At 37.9% G+C, this 16,736-nt stretch overlaps 2 protein-coding genes across 2 annotated transcripts; both read left to right on the top strand.

Moving 5' to 3' along the window:
• On the top strand, positions 1 to 7,186 carry LOC116247981 (succinate dehydrogenase [ubiquinone] iron-sulfur subunit 2, mitochondrial). Its single transcript, XM_031620488.2, has 2 exons — positions 1 to 942; positions 6,713 to 7,186. Exons 1-2 carry the CDS (start codon positions 239 to 241, stop codon positions 6,891 to 6,893), a joined length of 885 nt encoding a protein of 294 aa, XP_031476348.1. The 5' UTR covers positions 1 to 238; the 3' UTR covers positions 6,894 to 7,186.
• A 1,833-nt stretch (positions 7,187 to 9,019) lies between these two features.
• LOC116247770 (uncharacterized) lies at positions 9,020 to 16,507 on the top strand. Its single transcript, XM_031620078.2, has 8 exons — positions 9,020 to 9,370; positions 10,533 to 10,603; positions 10,768 to 11,034; positions 12,645 to 12,705; positions 13,659 to 13,783; positions 15,636 to 15,698; positions 15,787 to 15,911; positions 16,130 to 16,507. The coding sequence occupies exons 1-8, from the start codon at positions 9,286 to 9,288 to the stop codon at positions 16,269 to 16,271; spliced, it is 939 nt and encodes a 312-aa protein (XP_031475938.1). The 5' UTR covers positions 9,020 to 9,285; the 3' UTR covers positions 16,272 to 16,507.
• The last annotated feature ends 229 nt before the right edge of the window (positions 16,508 to 16,736 follow it).

The raw sequence follows: 16,736 nt of genomic DNA, 5'->3' as shown, positions 1-16,736 counted from the left end.
TTTAGAGACGTCGGCGCCCAGAAGCCAGCCACCCCACCCGGGTGGCTGACCTGTCGAGTTTCAGGAAGAAATAGGACCAATAGAAGGGTGGGATTCTGAATTCCGTCGTCGTTCTTCTTCCGTTTCTGTCAGAGGAGAAGTGTTCGTGATTTATAACCTTTAAAGCAAACAAGTTCTAAGAGAGGGACGAGAAAAAGGTAGGGAGGAAGAAGAAGAAGAAGCGGAGGAAACTGCAGGAATGACGAGGGGAGGGTGGTTGGTTCGATCTCTGGGAGCAAGGGCTTCCTCCCTCTACAGGTCCTCTACAATCTCCTCCCCAAATGCTCTGCGGGCGGCGGCAGCTGCCGGTTGCTCACAGCTAACCCAATCCAGGCAGACGACCACCAGCAGCGTCAGCGAAAAGCAGCAGAAGTTGAAGACGTTCTCCATCTACCGATGGAACCCGGACGGCAGCGGTAAGCCGCAGTTGCAGGACTACCAGATCGACCTGAACGAGTGCGGGCCCATGGTGCTCGACGCCCTCATCAAGATCAAGAACGAGATCGACCCAACGGTCACGTTTCGCCGGTCGTGCCGTGAGGGCATCTGTGGTTCCTGCGCGATGAACATCGATGGGTGCAATGGCCTCGCCTGCCTCACCAAGATCGACGCGGCGTCCAAGGCCTCCACCATCACCCCTCTCCCCCACATGTTCGTCATCAAGGACCTCGTCGTCGACATGACCAACTTCTACAATCAGTACAAGAGCATCGAGCCGTGGCTGAAACGGAAGTCGCCCCCGCCGGCCGATCGTAAGGAGATCCTACAGTCGAAGAAGGACAGGGCAAAGCTCGATGGCATGTATGAGTGCATCCTCTGTGCCTGCTGCAGCACCTCCTGCCCTAGCTACTGGTGGAACCCCGAGCTCTATCTCGGCCCCGCTGCCCTCCTTCAGGCCAACAGGTTATGCCCCCTCCCATCTCTTTTCTTCTTCGTGCGGATCTTCATCCTTTCCTTGTCAATCGCCAGCGTTCTTCTTGCCCATTTTCTGACTCGTTTTATGATTCCTCTGGGTTCTTCTTTTTTCTGCGTTCATTATTTGTTTCCTGGTCTCAAAGAAATGAAATCTATGATCATTTCTACCATTTGTTAAATTTAGTTGCGATATTATAGAGATTGACGAGTATGTTTTATTCAATTGGTTAGAACTGGAATTTGATGAAAAAAAAAAAGATTTATCTTGTTGAGTGAGCCCCTTAACCTGGCCGTTGCTGTATGGTTTTTATTTTGTTTTCTTGCACAAGATATTTACTTCTGTTTCCTCACCGCCAACAATTGTTGCTTCATTGGGTGCACATCATTTGTTTTCTTCGGCTGGCAAGAGAATCCGTGTCCGTCTTCAAATTAAGTTTGGTGAAAGGGGACAGGACAAGAACAGAAATGAAAAGGGATGTTTTCAGACGAAACTAATAAGGGTAGTTTCTTCAGAGGATTATGGTTGTACTAAGGATGTCTGTAGGATACTAGGATTTGCCTGTTGTTAGCAGCTCAAAGGACCACTGGACCCAAACTTAGCCTGTGTTTGTGTTCTCAACGTCAGTGATTTTTTTGAGATATACCGTGTTCTTGACGTTTAAACATGAGAGAGGATAGCTTTCCAAGTCACAACCTCGAATGTGTTGTGGTTTTCCTGAAATTCATCTCAACCCACCTTCCAATGATTTAAGTTAGTGGATGTGAAACCTTTCTCACTTATTGATGCGTATACTAGATAGTATGTGCGGAAGTGCATTCATGTTCTATTATTGACTCTTTAGTGGTACTCGTACCTCAACAAATATAGAATATCCTAGTTGCTGCATCTTTGTTATAGATTTGGACGTATTATGTTTTTGGAAATCATTATGAAAAAAGATTTTCTAGAGAAAAATCTGGATGCTTATGTTCTACAGAAAATTTGTCATTTGTATCTTAAGGAAAACAGAAAGGCTCTTGGTGTTTCCCCTGATTTTCATATGCTATCGCTTGATCTACTCTCCTTTCATACTCTTTACAAACGCACAAACTGGTTGATTTTATTTCCAAATCAGCTTCTTCTTTGAAAAACGATTATGAGTTATATATCCAAAATAAGTCTTGTCAGTGTAAGTAATGCTGGGAAACAAGCTGAATGCATCAATCAAAATGTGTCCAGGCTTAGTTCATTAATTTATTTAAGTTGCTCAAACTGAGCTCATGTTCATCATGAGTCAATAATGGTTTATTCAGGCTTATCCCATGATTCATTTGTTTAATATAACAAGCTGAACTTAAACTCGATTTGACCTTCAGCTTGTGGTTGCTAGTTCAATTTAACAATCACAAGATTCTATAAGCACAATTTTGATCTTGAAATCTACACATAAGTGTGTAAGAATCAATATTATTAAAATAAAGATATACATGAATAAGTAATAAATTGACTTGAAAAAATAGGTTTGTGTGTGTGTGTGTGTGGCTGAGTGACATGGGTGTGGGTATGACAATGTGGGTTTGAACACAACAATTTTAAAAATGTGGGTATGAGATATGCCATGATATATATATATATATATATATATATATTGTTTAGCTCATTCACTTATTGAATGGAACTGGCTCAAGACTGAAGCTACTTAGTTGAACAAGCAATCACCAGCTATCTTGCTAGTGTCAGGAAAATTAAGCATGGTGTTGTTCCCTTTGCAAAGCCTTTTATTCTATTTCATCAATCAGCTCTCATAGAGGAAAAAAATGTGGCAATGTCTGCAAAGAATATGTGGACCCTGCCATATGCATATGTCTATGAAAGATATGGATCCTGTCATATGCAGGACATATACCTTACCAAACCCACAAAGTGCAGAAGTTGACTTTTTTTTTTTTTTTAGATGTAGCCATTATCCTATTCCTACCTGATACTGGATATCGTTAATGGAGTTTTTGGCTCAAGTTTTGCAGTTTTCTCAGTGTTGAAAACCATTGGATGGTGACCAAGAAAACCACCGGTTTAACTTGGTGGGTAAGCTAGGAGTTGGGACATGATTTGCTGAATAAGAATTTGCAGCATCACTATTGCTTGCTGTTACTACAACTTCCGCTATGGTAGAGCTAGACACTGGGTTATGAGTTGCTATTTAGGAGTTTGTAGCATCATTGATGCGGGAAATCCATGCAGGGCATGGGGTTGGCAACATCTGGAGGCAATAAGCTCACTCAATAGTCAGTAACTTGTGGTCTCTTGCAGCTATTACTATTTTGTTGCAATCCAAAACCCTGTGTTGTGCTGGCACATATTAATAGGGTTCCAGACATTTGTAACCATGTTTTAAACAAAATGTGAACCTTGATAAACACTAATTTAATACAAATCATGCTTTAGTTTAAGTCATTTTTGTAAAAAAAGGAAAAATCTTTCTAATATCAAAATTTTGATGTTATAAGAGCCACTCATTTTTTTATTATTAAAAAACATTATTTAAGTAAGAAAATGACTAACTTAATAGATGTTTCTCACCAAATCACTCTTAAGATCATATCTATAAGGTTAGATTGCAAAAATAATATTTTAACAATTAATTTTAATGGGTCTGGTTTTTATCTCTTACCCAAGTGATCTGGTTTTTACCAACTTTCCTCTATATGTGTATTTCTTGAAAGTTCTTAAGAAAAATGCGTGCACTATTTCTTTTTGTCTTATGTGTATGACATTATTATTAGTTTGTCAGCCTCCTTAAGTAAGGGCATGGTTTGTGTGCAAAGCGAACCATGTCTTCAGTGATCATTTTTAGCCAGGATATCAATTCAAATTTCAAACTCAATGAGCCTTTTCTCTTGGGTTCTTGTTGTTCTTGTAATCTCCACATTCCACAAAGATGCAACAGCATAAAAGGAAAAACTGCTCTTAAGTGGAAACACATTCATCAGTCAAGAACATTTGATTAAAAGCTAAGATACATTAAACTTGCAATGTGGGTTTTGTAAATTCACAGAAATGATGCGAAACTAGGCTAGTGGACCAAATATGAAGTAAATCAGCCATTGCTATGTCCTTTTGCTCTTTTCAGCTCTGCAGTTCAACTTCCATGAACTGCAGACTTAGATAGCAATTTGAATTAGTCGTAGGAGGGGTTCAGATAACGAGAGTGAAGTCATGCACATATATAACAATTGCAACTATCTCTGTTCAGAACTGGCTTATCTCGTAACCACAGTGATAGGCAAGGGAAGATCCCACAACCCCTTCCCTTTGTCTTCCCCTCTTCTGCTTGTCTCTTATTTGTAGGCTAGGGAGAAGTGGTGGTTCAAGCTTCATTCTATCTGGGTCAACTCAGATGACATACCAGAAAATGTTTGACTTTTTGTGTTGCCTTTTATGATCCTTTGTTTTCTACTTTATTATAAACCTGATGCTGAAGTTTGATTTTCAATAATTTGGAGAGCTTGGAAAACTCAAAAATGAAGTACTCAAAGTGTTGAAACAATAGCCTTGGTCAAGGAGAAAAAATTTTACATTGTTGAAAACATGTGATGCAGTAGCCACCATTGGATCATCATTATTAAATTGCTCAATCTCACGGCACATGGAAGCCCATATTGGAAGAATGAATTGGAGGATTTTTATCAAATCAAGATGAAAGTTATGTCCAATTGGGGACACACTAGATTTGGTCTTCATGTTAGCCAAAGCTTCAAAATTTCATTTATATGGTCATAGCTGGGCTTAAGTAGCCAAAGCTCCAAAATTTCATTTATATAGCCCTCACTAGACATAATTAGTCATAAATGCACCTTGTCGTCTGTGAAAATGGTTTCCATGTTGCTAAAATATGGTTTTCCTGGGATTTGGTTAATACTGAATTGAATTTTCTAGGCAATTGCTGACACACTTGATAGAGTGTGTGTGTATGTGCACTCCTGCATGTGTTTGCACTTTGCACATGTTCAGCTATGTTGCAATTTGTCAAGATATTGAAATTTATTTTATGAATTCTTAGGAAAATCTAGGGACCACTACTAAAGTCAAGGGAAAACATAATGATCTTTCAGAGAAGGTAAAAGAACATGAAACCAGCTATTTGTGAATACATACAGTTAAAAGAACTTGTTGGAATTTAGTATTTTAAATTTTAAACAGAATAAGTTATAAAATCAGGTATATTAACTTGAAAAACTGAAATACTTGACTTATTTTAGCAAATAAAATTGTTAAACTGTATCTTATACGTGTGTGTGTTGGGTGGGGAGGAGAGTCGAGAGGAGGGAGTTTGGGGGGTGTTGGGGTGGTGGGGAGAGGAGGGAGAGAGAGATGGTCCTCCCATCCAAATGTTTGGCCACCATCCCAGCCGTCCAAGGAGCATGTTTCAAGTACTTTTCCATTCAACTGACACTGACAGATATACTCCTTACGGTAAAAACGTAGGGAGGGACCATTGAATCAACTTTTTGGAAATGCATGCAGCATGTGATCATATAAAAGTAGCAAAACTATAAGACTGTTATCTTTTGCCAAATTTTTGAATTCTTTAAAATCGAACGTACACTGGAGTGATAATTTGATCCAAAAACCATTCTGATGTTCTTTGCAATGAAGATAGCCTCTGTTCAGTTAGTGTTTTTGAAAGGCAGAACATTTGGGAAGCAGGAAAATTTCCCCTTTCATATACATGCTTTTTCCTCAATATATGGTGATCGTGCCTACTCCCTTTAATCAGGGGTCCCACAAATGATATATATATATATATATATATATATATATATATATATATATATATATATATATATATTATATTCCAGCCACCTGTTTATCCGGATCTCTCACAGATGCATGCATTGGGATGCATGTGTGAGAGATTCAAATGGATGGATGGCCGGGCATATTTCAGCTCCTTTATATATGTGTGTGTGTGTGTGTATATATTGTACCTATTCCATCAGTATGTACTATGGCTACTCCCTTTTGATCCATTTGTTGGACCCATGACATGCCTCTGACCTTAGATGCTAGACCCAGAACGAATCGTTTTAGCCGTTAAGCTTATCAAGATGAAGGATGAGAGAAAAAGAAGAAAAAAAGTTATTAAGTAATGTTAGATGTCTAAAATGCTTTCTTTTTTTCCTTATTTTTCTTTCAACCATCTATCTTGGTTCAACAGCCAAGATGATTCCTTATGGGTCTAGCACCTAAAGATTTGGTACCTAAAAATCTCTCTCTCTCTCTCTCTATATATATATATATATATATATATATATATATACTTATGAACACATACATGCACAAAGCTTCCACCTAAACATTCCCCTAGGCACCTAGACTGGGACATTATAGACTGTGCATTGCCATGTTATTGTTAATCATCCATTACATCTACTTCCTTTTTAATCCATGGGTTGGCCTTTCTTGTAATTTGTGGCCTCTTTGATTTTCTGTTGCTACTTAGTTCTTTGATGAAATAGATAATCTCACGAACCAGATATCTGTTGGCATGGAGAATCCCTTTCACCAAATTGTTAAATAACATTTTCATCTAAAATGATGGACAATAATAGTATTTGGTTACATGGTTTTTACTTGTACTTTGTTCTCTCTATTATATTAGGTTTTTCTTACAACTTCATCTATTTGCATTTTTGCTGTTACATTGCCATTGCCTTTTTTTTCTGAAGCAACAAACACTTGGATCTGCTGCTGACCATAACATCCTTTGTCTTCTAGATGGATAATGGATAGCCGTGATGAGTACACTAAGGAGCGACTGGATGCAGTCTGTGATGAATTTAAGTTGTATCGCTGCCATACTATAATGAACTGTACCCGTGCATGCCCCAAGGGTTTGAATCCAGGAAAGGAAATTGCAAATATCAAGAAGCTGGAGGTTACAGTTGGAGGGATGTGATACATAGTGTAGCCAAATCAGGTGCTTTCATCTGTTGTGGGAATTTTCATCTCCTAGGTCCTTGTTAATAAGGATTTGAGTTCCAGTGTTACTGGTCCTCTTCTTCATTTTAACTGACAGTTCCAAACGTGTATCTGCTGGATTTGGAGGATGTACTGTTTTTAATAATTGCTTAGAGTTTGCTTTGTGTAGGTGGCTACTACTTCCACCTCCGTTTTGTGGGGTTCAATTGTTGATAAAAACTTGCATTTTCATGCGTGGAAGTTAAAATTTTATATTATTGTTTTAAAATCTGAAGGACCTCAAAGTATATATTACTACTATGCGATTATCTGATGTATGTGAAATTTGGAATGGAACTCTATGGCATCTTGCATAGAGTGTCACCTTGTTTCTTAATTTCTGCTGGCAACCATGTTGTTCATGCTCAAGGAATTGCAGCAGTTTGAATAAAAGTTTGTACTAAAAATCTTGGTTTTCAGGATGTATACACTGCTAAAAGCTGGTAGACAGGTGTGTGTTCCTATTTAACTCGTGGTTTATCTTGCACTTAAGCCATGAAGCTTTTGCGTCTGGACTTCATCTGCATAAATGAGTAGTTTGGATGAGTTTTTATGATATATTCGGTGATCAGGTTCCTCTGGCATTTCATTAGGCTTCATGTGTTGAAAATGGCAGCAAGTACGGTATTGTCAAATTTTGTCAACCCGTCATAATGGGTGGAGTCTTCTATTTTCCAAGATCTAATGTTCCATCCAGAAACTTGTTTGTAGTCTGTCCAAAACCTGTAAAGTTGATGCAGCTCCTAGTCGACCCATGACACCAGTTTCTGCATGGCCTGCAAACGTCTTTCCTTTAGGTATGGATGAGAAGTTTACAGGTTGTGAAACATCAATGTCCTGTAAAATCTGAGCATAGCGATCCTATTCCACTTGTCTTTGAAACCTTGCTTTATACAGCTTGAAGATGCTTCCCCAGCTTGTTCCTTCAGTTTAGTTAACCTGTCATAATTTTAATGGCTGTAAAGCCTGGTTTCCAATAAGGTGCTTTTGCTGGCTATCGTGGGCAAGCTGCTGTCACTCTTCAGTCATGCCCGAAGTTAAAGCAAGTTGAAAAGAGAATCTTCCTGTTTGGCAACAAGAACACTAACATAGATTTATAGTACATTTGAATCCTGGTATTCCATGTTCATCGAACACCGTGTTAGTTGTCTTGTTACCAAATGCCCCTAAGTTAGGATAAGGCTGGACAATGCGTGGTATTAGGTTAGTCACCCGATTTCTTGTATGGGATTGACTGGAATGACATGGACATGCCCAACTAGTTGACCAGCCTGGTGCAATTTGGGCGACTAGGTAGTTTGAGTCGAGCTTGGACTTACTGGCCAGGCTACAACCTGCCCATGAAGCTCATGGGCATGAATTGGTTCGGACAAGGGAAGCAGAGTCGGGCAATTATATTATATTATATTATATTATATATATATATATATATAAAGTGTGAGAGAGAACAATTGGTAGATGCTACATTACATGGATAAGGAATAATTTTGGACTTATGTTCTTTTTCAGATGTTGAGAGAAAAACTATGAGACAAATATGTGATTTAATATTACATGACTGAAATACTTCATATCACATTTTCTTTCTTATTTATTTTCAATTGTTTATCTGAAAAAGACTAAGAGCTGATATTATTCTTCATCCATGCGCCATGTAAGTGTCTAACGCCTCTATATATATATATATCCGAGCTGCCAGATATTTTTGAAAGGTAAGAGTAAATACAAACATGACGATGGCGTGTCTAGCTCCCCCATTTTTTGTGGTTGGACAAAGCCAATACTAAATTTTAGCATTTTATAAAATTCGATCTACGCAATGGTTGAGCCACACAAATATATGAAAAATGTAAAAATTGTACCCCATTTTTTTGTGGTTGGACAAATCCAATACTCAATTTTAACATTTTATAAAATTCAATCTACGCAATGATTGAGCTACACAAATATATGAAAAATGTAAAAATTGTAGGAATTAAAAAGAGCATGAACACAGTCGGAGTTTATGACTTGATAAAACTACATCTGTTAATTTTCAAATTATCATAAAATCTGATCTGCGTGTGAGGTTTTCACTGGTGTTTTTGTAGCGAGAAAGGCAGTTTGCCGCAGCTTGCCTCTCAGTTGCCCGCCAGCCGCAGCTCCGAGCCCAGCTATTTGCAGCCTCTGGTGCATTCTTCTTCTGGGCCTCGCGCCCAACGAGGTGAAAACTTTATGAAACGAGTGATGCTTTGGGCTGGCCCGAGCCATATCTCCCCGTGTTCTTTATCTTCCCGGGCATACGGCAGCCGCCACTGAGAGAGAGAGAGAGCGAGAGAAAGAGAGAGAGGATGGTGATATTGAATTCGGTCCTCGTCGTTCCCGCGAGAAGCTTCTGCTCCCCATCATCTCCTTCATCCTGTTCTACCGTTCCGGGTCTGTCGTCTTTTTACCTTCCTCACTACTGAATCTTTATCCCATTGGAGTAAAATTGGTGATAAACTACCATTCTTCTGGAAGCATGCTTGAGCGTCCATGTTCTATAATCTCACAATTTGGACGCCTACTTGAATTTCCAATTGCGAAAGAAGTTCGTCAATTTCGTTTTGTTTCTATGGAGACTTGGAATTATCTTATGATTCATGACTGGGTTCGAGACGTTGCTTGTTTTCTTGGTTGTTCTTCTTGTACCGTTTCTGCATTCAACTAGGTGGCTTAGTTTTAAGTGTTGAACGTGTAATTGATTGAGTGAGCGATGTAACTTCTAACGCATGATCTCCCAATGCCTCTTAATTATTTTCCTTCTTCAGTTGACAGTCAAGCTGTGGCTGGGCAGATTCCTAGCAGAGTATGCCCGCAGCTGCATCCAGGATTATTGAACTTTTCATCTCCTTCAACTCGAAGATCTCAACTTCGGCTTTTAGCCAGTTGTATGCAGTTCTTGCACCGTTATCTAGATATCAACTCAGTGATTAGAGTGTTAGCTCTAAACCCGACAAGCACCAAAGAAGAATAAAAATGAAAAGGAAAGACATGGAAATCGGAAGGAATTTAATTGCAATAGGAAAATAGGGTTTTGCTTAATATCCAATTAGTCTAAAACAAAAGATAAGAACCCCTTTCAAGAGGGCCAAAACCTAGCTTTGAATTGGATCTCAGATCCCCAAACAATAGGTCCAACGCAAAAAGATTGATAACACCACAATAAGATAAAAAAAATTCTAGCCTAAGATCCCAAATGAATCCAAATCTGGAATCCAGCCAACTAAGCCTTGTTGTGTCAACATTGGACTTAACCCATTGTATCATCATCTTATTCAGTCGCTATGCAGCTTCTGCTTGAATATTGTTGTGATAATAGCGGCTTTTATATCCCTGGTTTCTTTGTTTAATTATTGGCGAATATTCTTCCCCAAACTGAATTGCATCTATCATCTATGGTATTGCTTTCACTTTATTTTGTATTTTGAAGAGTAGTAAAGCTTTATTGCTGTATGAATTATGGCAGACGGCTTTGTCATACAAGGCTTTATTTGTTATAAGATAGAGCTGTAATGCTAGATCACACTACTTACCTGGGAGTTATTCAAAATTTCAGGTTATCTGTCTCAATATTTCATGAAAAATGCTCTCCTTGTTGCAGGAAATGCTCGCTTTCCCCAACTACGGGTAACTATACATGACCAAAAAGATGACATTCTTGAGTAGTTCACTTTTTGTATTTTCCAGATTAAACATGAATTCTGCTGTTGTCATTCAAGTTTCTGTTTTGTGTTTATCTAGTTCATCTTCAATATGGTCTCGTTGAGCAGTAACCACCTCTTCTTTTATAGGGCATATCACCTCGGAGCACAACTTTTGCAAGATACAAATCGAAAAGAAGTAAAAGAACTGAAGAGTTAAGTAGACGTGAGAATTCAAAAAGTGATGGGGCTGAGTTCACAACTTTACCAAGCACCATTTCTCAGAATAATATTTCCGATAGTGATGGTGATGGAGCTGGTAACCATTCTGTTCCAAGTTCTGCAAGAGAAACTGTACTACAGGCTTGCACGTTAACATCCATGGTCTTGGTTGCTCTTGGTTTGGCCATTCGACAGGTGTGCATTTTCATCTTGAATTTGCAGTTTGAATCTCTTTTGGATGTATTTGGAAATTATTCCTTTTATTTGTATCAGATTCATAAATACCGTTCTCAGGGTTTTACCATTGAGGTATTTCTCAAGTATCTTTATGGCAAAGCTGTTTCCTCAGCAAATCTTAGAAATACAAAAAAAAAAAAAGGTAAACGCTAACAGAAGAATTACGAAACTAAGAGTTCTCTACTAATTTTGTTACAAATATATTGCTAAAGATAGTTTTTGAGACTTTAACCTTCCTCCTTTCACTGGTACCTCATCTTTACTACCACCACACTGCCATTCTTAACCTTTACAGCTTTGCTGCTACCATCACCTGTTTTTCATCACTAGAAAGTACAAAACACTACTCTATCACTATGAAACTTCCCTTTCTTTATTCAGCCCTTTTTCACAACAATATTACCCTGCTTCAATAGCAAGGTTACCATTTACCATCGGCCCTAGTACTTCCACTTAGGCAACACCATGGTTCAGACATATAGACACAGTGAGTGCCCCTATCTTCATCAGGTCTTCTTCCATACATGTTAGTGACGCCTGTTACTTCAGCAGAAAAAAAAAACAGAACTATTTATTATTTAAACTCTTTCAGATCTGTGTTATTTCCCTCCAAGTCCCAATGTTGTCCGTATCGTACGATACATATCGTATACGTCAAAAAAGCCTATACGATACGCGTTTGATACGCTATACGCATGCGTATCGTACGCGTATCGCTATCGTGCGATACGGGGGCTGTATAGCACGATACGGGCGATACACCCCCGTATCGTACGATGCGGGAGAAAAATTAAAAAGGGGCCTGATGGCCCCTTTTTTGCGTGTTCTTTTAAAAGCTACGCTCTTCTCTCTCTCTTTTCTTGTTCCTAAACACTGCAAGAGAAGTGGGAGGGAGAGATTTTCTCCATTTGCATCAAGCTTTTCCAGTGAAGAAGCTAACGATTGACGAGGATTATTGTTGAATCATGAAAGATGATAACTATATGTTTTGACTTTTGATCTTATGAATTGTGATGTAATCAAATTCTGTTTGACTGCTTATTATGTTATTTTAAATGTCTCATTTCTTATTTTGGAATGTGTTGTTCATACTTCACATACATGAATGTTCCTTTAAATACATTTTTCTTGATTTTTTCTGATTTTTGTTTGTTTTTTCGGATTTTTTTCGAATTTTTTATGATTTTTTTAATATTTTTTAAAAATTAAAAAATTAATTTTACGATATGCTACGATACGTTTATGATACGTTACGATACGGCGTACAGATCGGCCCGACCGATACGCGATACGCCACGCCTTTGATAACATTAGAACTTAGTCCCTGTGTTCCTAGTCCTAATGAGGTGGTATTAGGTGATCTGTTCTTGTTGTTGTTCGTTGTTTTCAATATATATTCTGAAATATTCATGTATGGGATTCTCTTGATATTTCTCCTTTGAACAATGTTTCCTGGAGCTTTGGCATGTCATTCTTTTCTTAGGGTAGTGCACAGCTATAAACATACAGTGCAAAGGAATAAATAAATTACTGTGTTTTGCAATCCTTGATCCCTTCGATTATCACAGGTATCACATAATGCAGCTTCAGGTGGATGGGAAATTCCTGATTGCTCAGCTGAGGTATCTTGTAAGGTTCTTCATTCTTATCTTGTTAGACCTTTATGGAACTGTTTCTGGTATCCTGATATTTCTTATAGATAGAAATATTGCTTTCTTACTGTTGATATTAGCTACTTATAACTGCTCCAGTGATGGAACACTTTGTTTAGTTTTTGTGGAACAGTTGATAAAATGTACTATGATGGAGTATAACTAATTAGAAATGCAGACATCTAGGGTGCATTCGGCAGCAGGAACACCGCATCGGTGTTGCATGGAACTGTTGCAAAGATTGGGGTAGACTCGTGTAACACTAACACAGTGTTTCTGTTGCCAAATGCCCCCTTAGGTCCTCTCCTGATCTACAGAAAACAGAGTGGGTGCGATATTTCAAAACTTCAGATTTTTATGTTTGGGCACTGGATGGTTGCTATTTAGCTCTCAGACTGGATAAGTTGTTCAGCATAATCTATGAAGTAATGGGGTTTGTAAGTGCAGCTTTGATGAGCAATTAGCATTCAGATATTCTGTTCTCATCATTCTTATGACTTATATATATACGGTACACCTACCAGGTAGGTTTGTTGTAACACACTCTTGTTTTGCCATTAAATTGCAAAAAATTTACTATCTTGTAACTGGACAAAATAATTAATTGCTGTGATTAGTTTAAGTACCTTGCACGTTTATAGTGGCCTCCAAAAATCATAATAGATGTGTTCCCTCAACGGGGAAGTGGACAATGGAGCCTGACAATGAAGAGAATGTACCACACATGCTGTATTGTGCTTAACTGCCAGAATATATCTTCTGATGTATGGTTTTTCATCCTTTTTCTTTTCTCAAGTCAAAGCGTCTATTAGATTTTTCTTTTTTCGGAGAAAGGTCATGATTTACTGGTGTCTATTAGAATTTTGCATTTCGGGTTACTTGATTTGAATAGTGACTTCAATTTTTGGTCATTTTTTAGCTTTCTTGCAGTCAGCTTTGACTGGGGGGATCTGGAATTGGTGATAGGACTGGTTGTTTTGGTGTCAACATGCCGTTTCTTTCTCTTGAAGTTGTGGCCAGATTTTTCAGATTCTAGTGAAGCTGCTAATCAACAGGTATGGCCAATTTGATGTGTTTTAGTTTCCTTGTATTTTCAGTTTGATCTATCAATGGATGGTGGAAGAAAAAAGAAAGTTCCATTTTCTATGATGTTAAAGTTTTCAAGTGCTAGAAAGCTCAGTGTTGTGCGCAGTCCACTATTATAGCAATGCAGCTTCCAGAAGCACCATTCTTTTGATTGAGTGTTATCTCATTTCTTTGGCCATAAATTTTGGAAGTCTAAATGCTGGAGCCTGAGGAGCAACACTCTTTTTGCAATGCTAATTTTTACCTAACCTTGAGGCAGTGAACCAACATTGGAATTTGGTTAACATGATGCCATATTATCAAGACATCTTTAGCATGATTATAATATATGATCCAAATTTGGTCATAAATGATGATAAATGAAAGAATACTGCAACCACAGAGGCAATGGTATTATGCAATGCTAATTTTTACCTAATCTGGAAGGCATTGAATCTACTATGCATTTTTTTGGTGAACATGATGTGATGTTATCAAGAAATGGTGTTACTCTTGTAATACGGTATATTATCCATAGTCACAAAAAATGTGAGAAAATGAAATGCTGTTTACAACTAAAAAAAACGTGTTTTTTGAAAAATGTGAAAAAGGAAAAAACACGTTTTTTCGTGTTTTTCACTTTTTAAATTTTTTTTAATGCCAAACAGTTTTTTTTTTCATTTTATAGTTTTTTATTTGTTGCAAATCTAATTATCTTTTGATGTTTGTGTTATTATTTTCTCACTTTATTTTTCCCCATTTTAAGTTTTCTTATTTTTTTTAAAAAAATACCGTTTTTTCTCGTTTTTTTCAAGCCCACCGTATTATACCCAAGAAAAACCTCACCGTTTAAAACTCCGAGGCATTATTTGTGATTATATTATTATCCCATTGAATACTATGAGGATATGAGATAGAGTCTTTATAAAAGTTGTATTATAATGCATTCAATAATGTCACTGTGAGACGTTAACTTAATGTCTATGAGTAATGAGACACTAATACATTCTATGTAATACGACACCTTGTGTAAGTGGAGATACCCATCTCAACACCCCTGGAAATGGGTGCCTGTGTCAGGTGCAGTCAACTTGGCTGAGGCTGAATACGTCATTTTGTGGACTCAGTTAACTTTGACCATGCTTTAAACTGTCCAGTTTGTAGTTTTTTTTTTCCCTTTAATTTGTATACATGTGCAGGGCATGGAAGGAACTGTTCCATGCTTATCTGCATTTCATTTTTCTTTATTCATTTATTTTGTCCCTTATTGTTGTGTATATTTTATTTTTGTTATATACGCACACACACTCTTACACTCCCGTACCCACATTCTTTGAAATTGCTTTACACCTGCACCCATACCCTTAACCACACCCATGTGACATAGAATACCATTTATGTTGGTTTGGAATTATCTCGGGCTGCTCAGCCATCTGACATGAGAAATGTTGTCCACTGACAAACTAAACATGGAAACTGTGTTTGGAAAATAATGACTGGTTATGTTTTGGAGATCAGTAAATATAGGAGCAGATATGCCTTTAGAGACCAGAAACATGATTTCTTGCGACTAGTGCTTATGATGCTTTATTTCCATAGTCAGTTTAAAGTTTTAAGCTATCTGTCAATAACCAAGTCCAACATTCTTCTGTAGGGAAGTTCAGTATCTCAGTTGTCGCAACCAAGTATATTTGTTTCTGTCAACAATAACCTTTTTGAATGACTTCTGTCCACTTGGTGGCAACTATTACATCATGAACTTAGTACTACTGATAAGTTAGCTGAGGCACAGCTCTTTCCGTTGTATCATAACTTTCCTTGTGCCTTGTGGTTATTTTGCAGGTACTTGGTTCTCTTGAATTGTGGGATTATGCTGTTGTTGCTATCTTGCCTGGAGTAAGTGAGGTAAGCAAGGAGGGATGCATATAGAGTTCTCCACGAGTTAACGTATCCATTATTTTACTTGAATGTGTCAAATCCTATGCCTTCTCAGGAGCTTTTGTTTCGTGGTGCTTTACTCCCTCTATTTGGCCTAAACTGGAAGAGTGCTTTGGCGGTGGGTGCCCTTTTTGGTGTTTTACACCTGGGTAATGGCAGAAGATCTTCCTTTGCAATCTGGTACTTCTCTTGTTTTCTTTGCTTATTGAGGTGGTTACTCCCCATGTGCCCATTCACCTATATGGAGAGGCACTTGCACATTAGCACATGCATTCACTTCACAAGCAACTCATTTGGTCTGGTTGATGAGCATCTTGATTTGTTAGTGATTATTTATGAGTTTACTTCTACATCAGATTTTAATAATGTTCCATAATGAATATTTGTATTTATTGCAGGGCTACATTTGTTGGATTGGTGTATGGAATGGCGACTGTCTTCTCATCAAGTGTTCTTGTTCCAATGGCATCTCATTCCCTGAATAATCTTATTGGAGGAATTTTGTGGCGTTATGGTTCAACATATAGGAAAGATCTATGATATCAGTGATACATCATCAAGTGGAGCAAATGGCAAAAGCTATTTAAAATTTGTTAATTCTCCTTAAGCTGGATGAGCTTATCTATTTGGAATCACGAAGACATATACATAGGAGATTAAGGAATGCCAAATTTGTTTCTGTTTCTTATTATACGTCAATCTTCAGACACGATTTGTTACTGAAGGTTCACATGATTCATGCTTTCCTGGAAAGAAGATTTTGTTTTGAAGTTGAATTGCTGACAGTTACCAATTTTGCATGATGTGCACAGAACTCTTCTCAGACTTGCATAGATGGACTTCCTAAATAGACCTTGCATAGATGGACTGTCAAGTAGACCAGAATAAAGCCACAGTGAATTCGAGCTCCGCTACGCACGAGTTAGCAGAAGCAAGCATTGAAAAGACATTTTAAAATGAAAGTGATTACCCACTGATTGGAACGAGGACATGCTTTTACAAAGG

Source organism: Nymphaea colorata, chromosome 2, assembly GCF_008831285.2.
Source record: "Nymphaea colorata isolate Beijing-Zhang1983 chromosome 2, ASM883128v2, whole genome shotgun sequence".
Lineage (NCBI taxonomy): Eukaryota > Viridiplantae > Streptophyta > Magnoliopsida > Nymphaeales > Nymphaeaceae > Nymphaea > Nymphaea colorata.
Note: the sequence above shows the minus strand (reverse complement) of the source record. Positions and strands in the feature narration are given on the sequence as shown.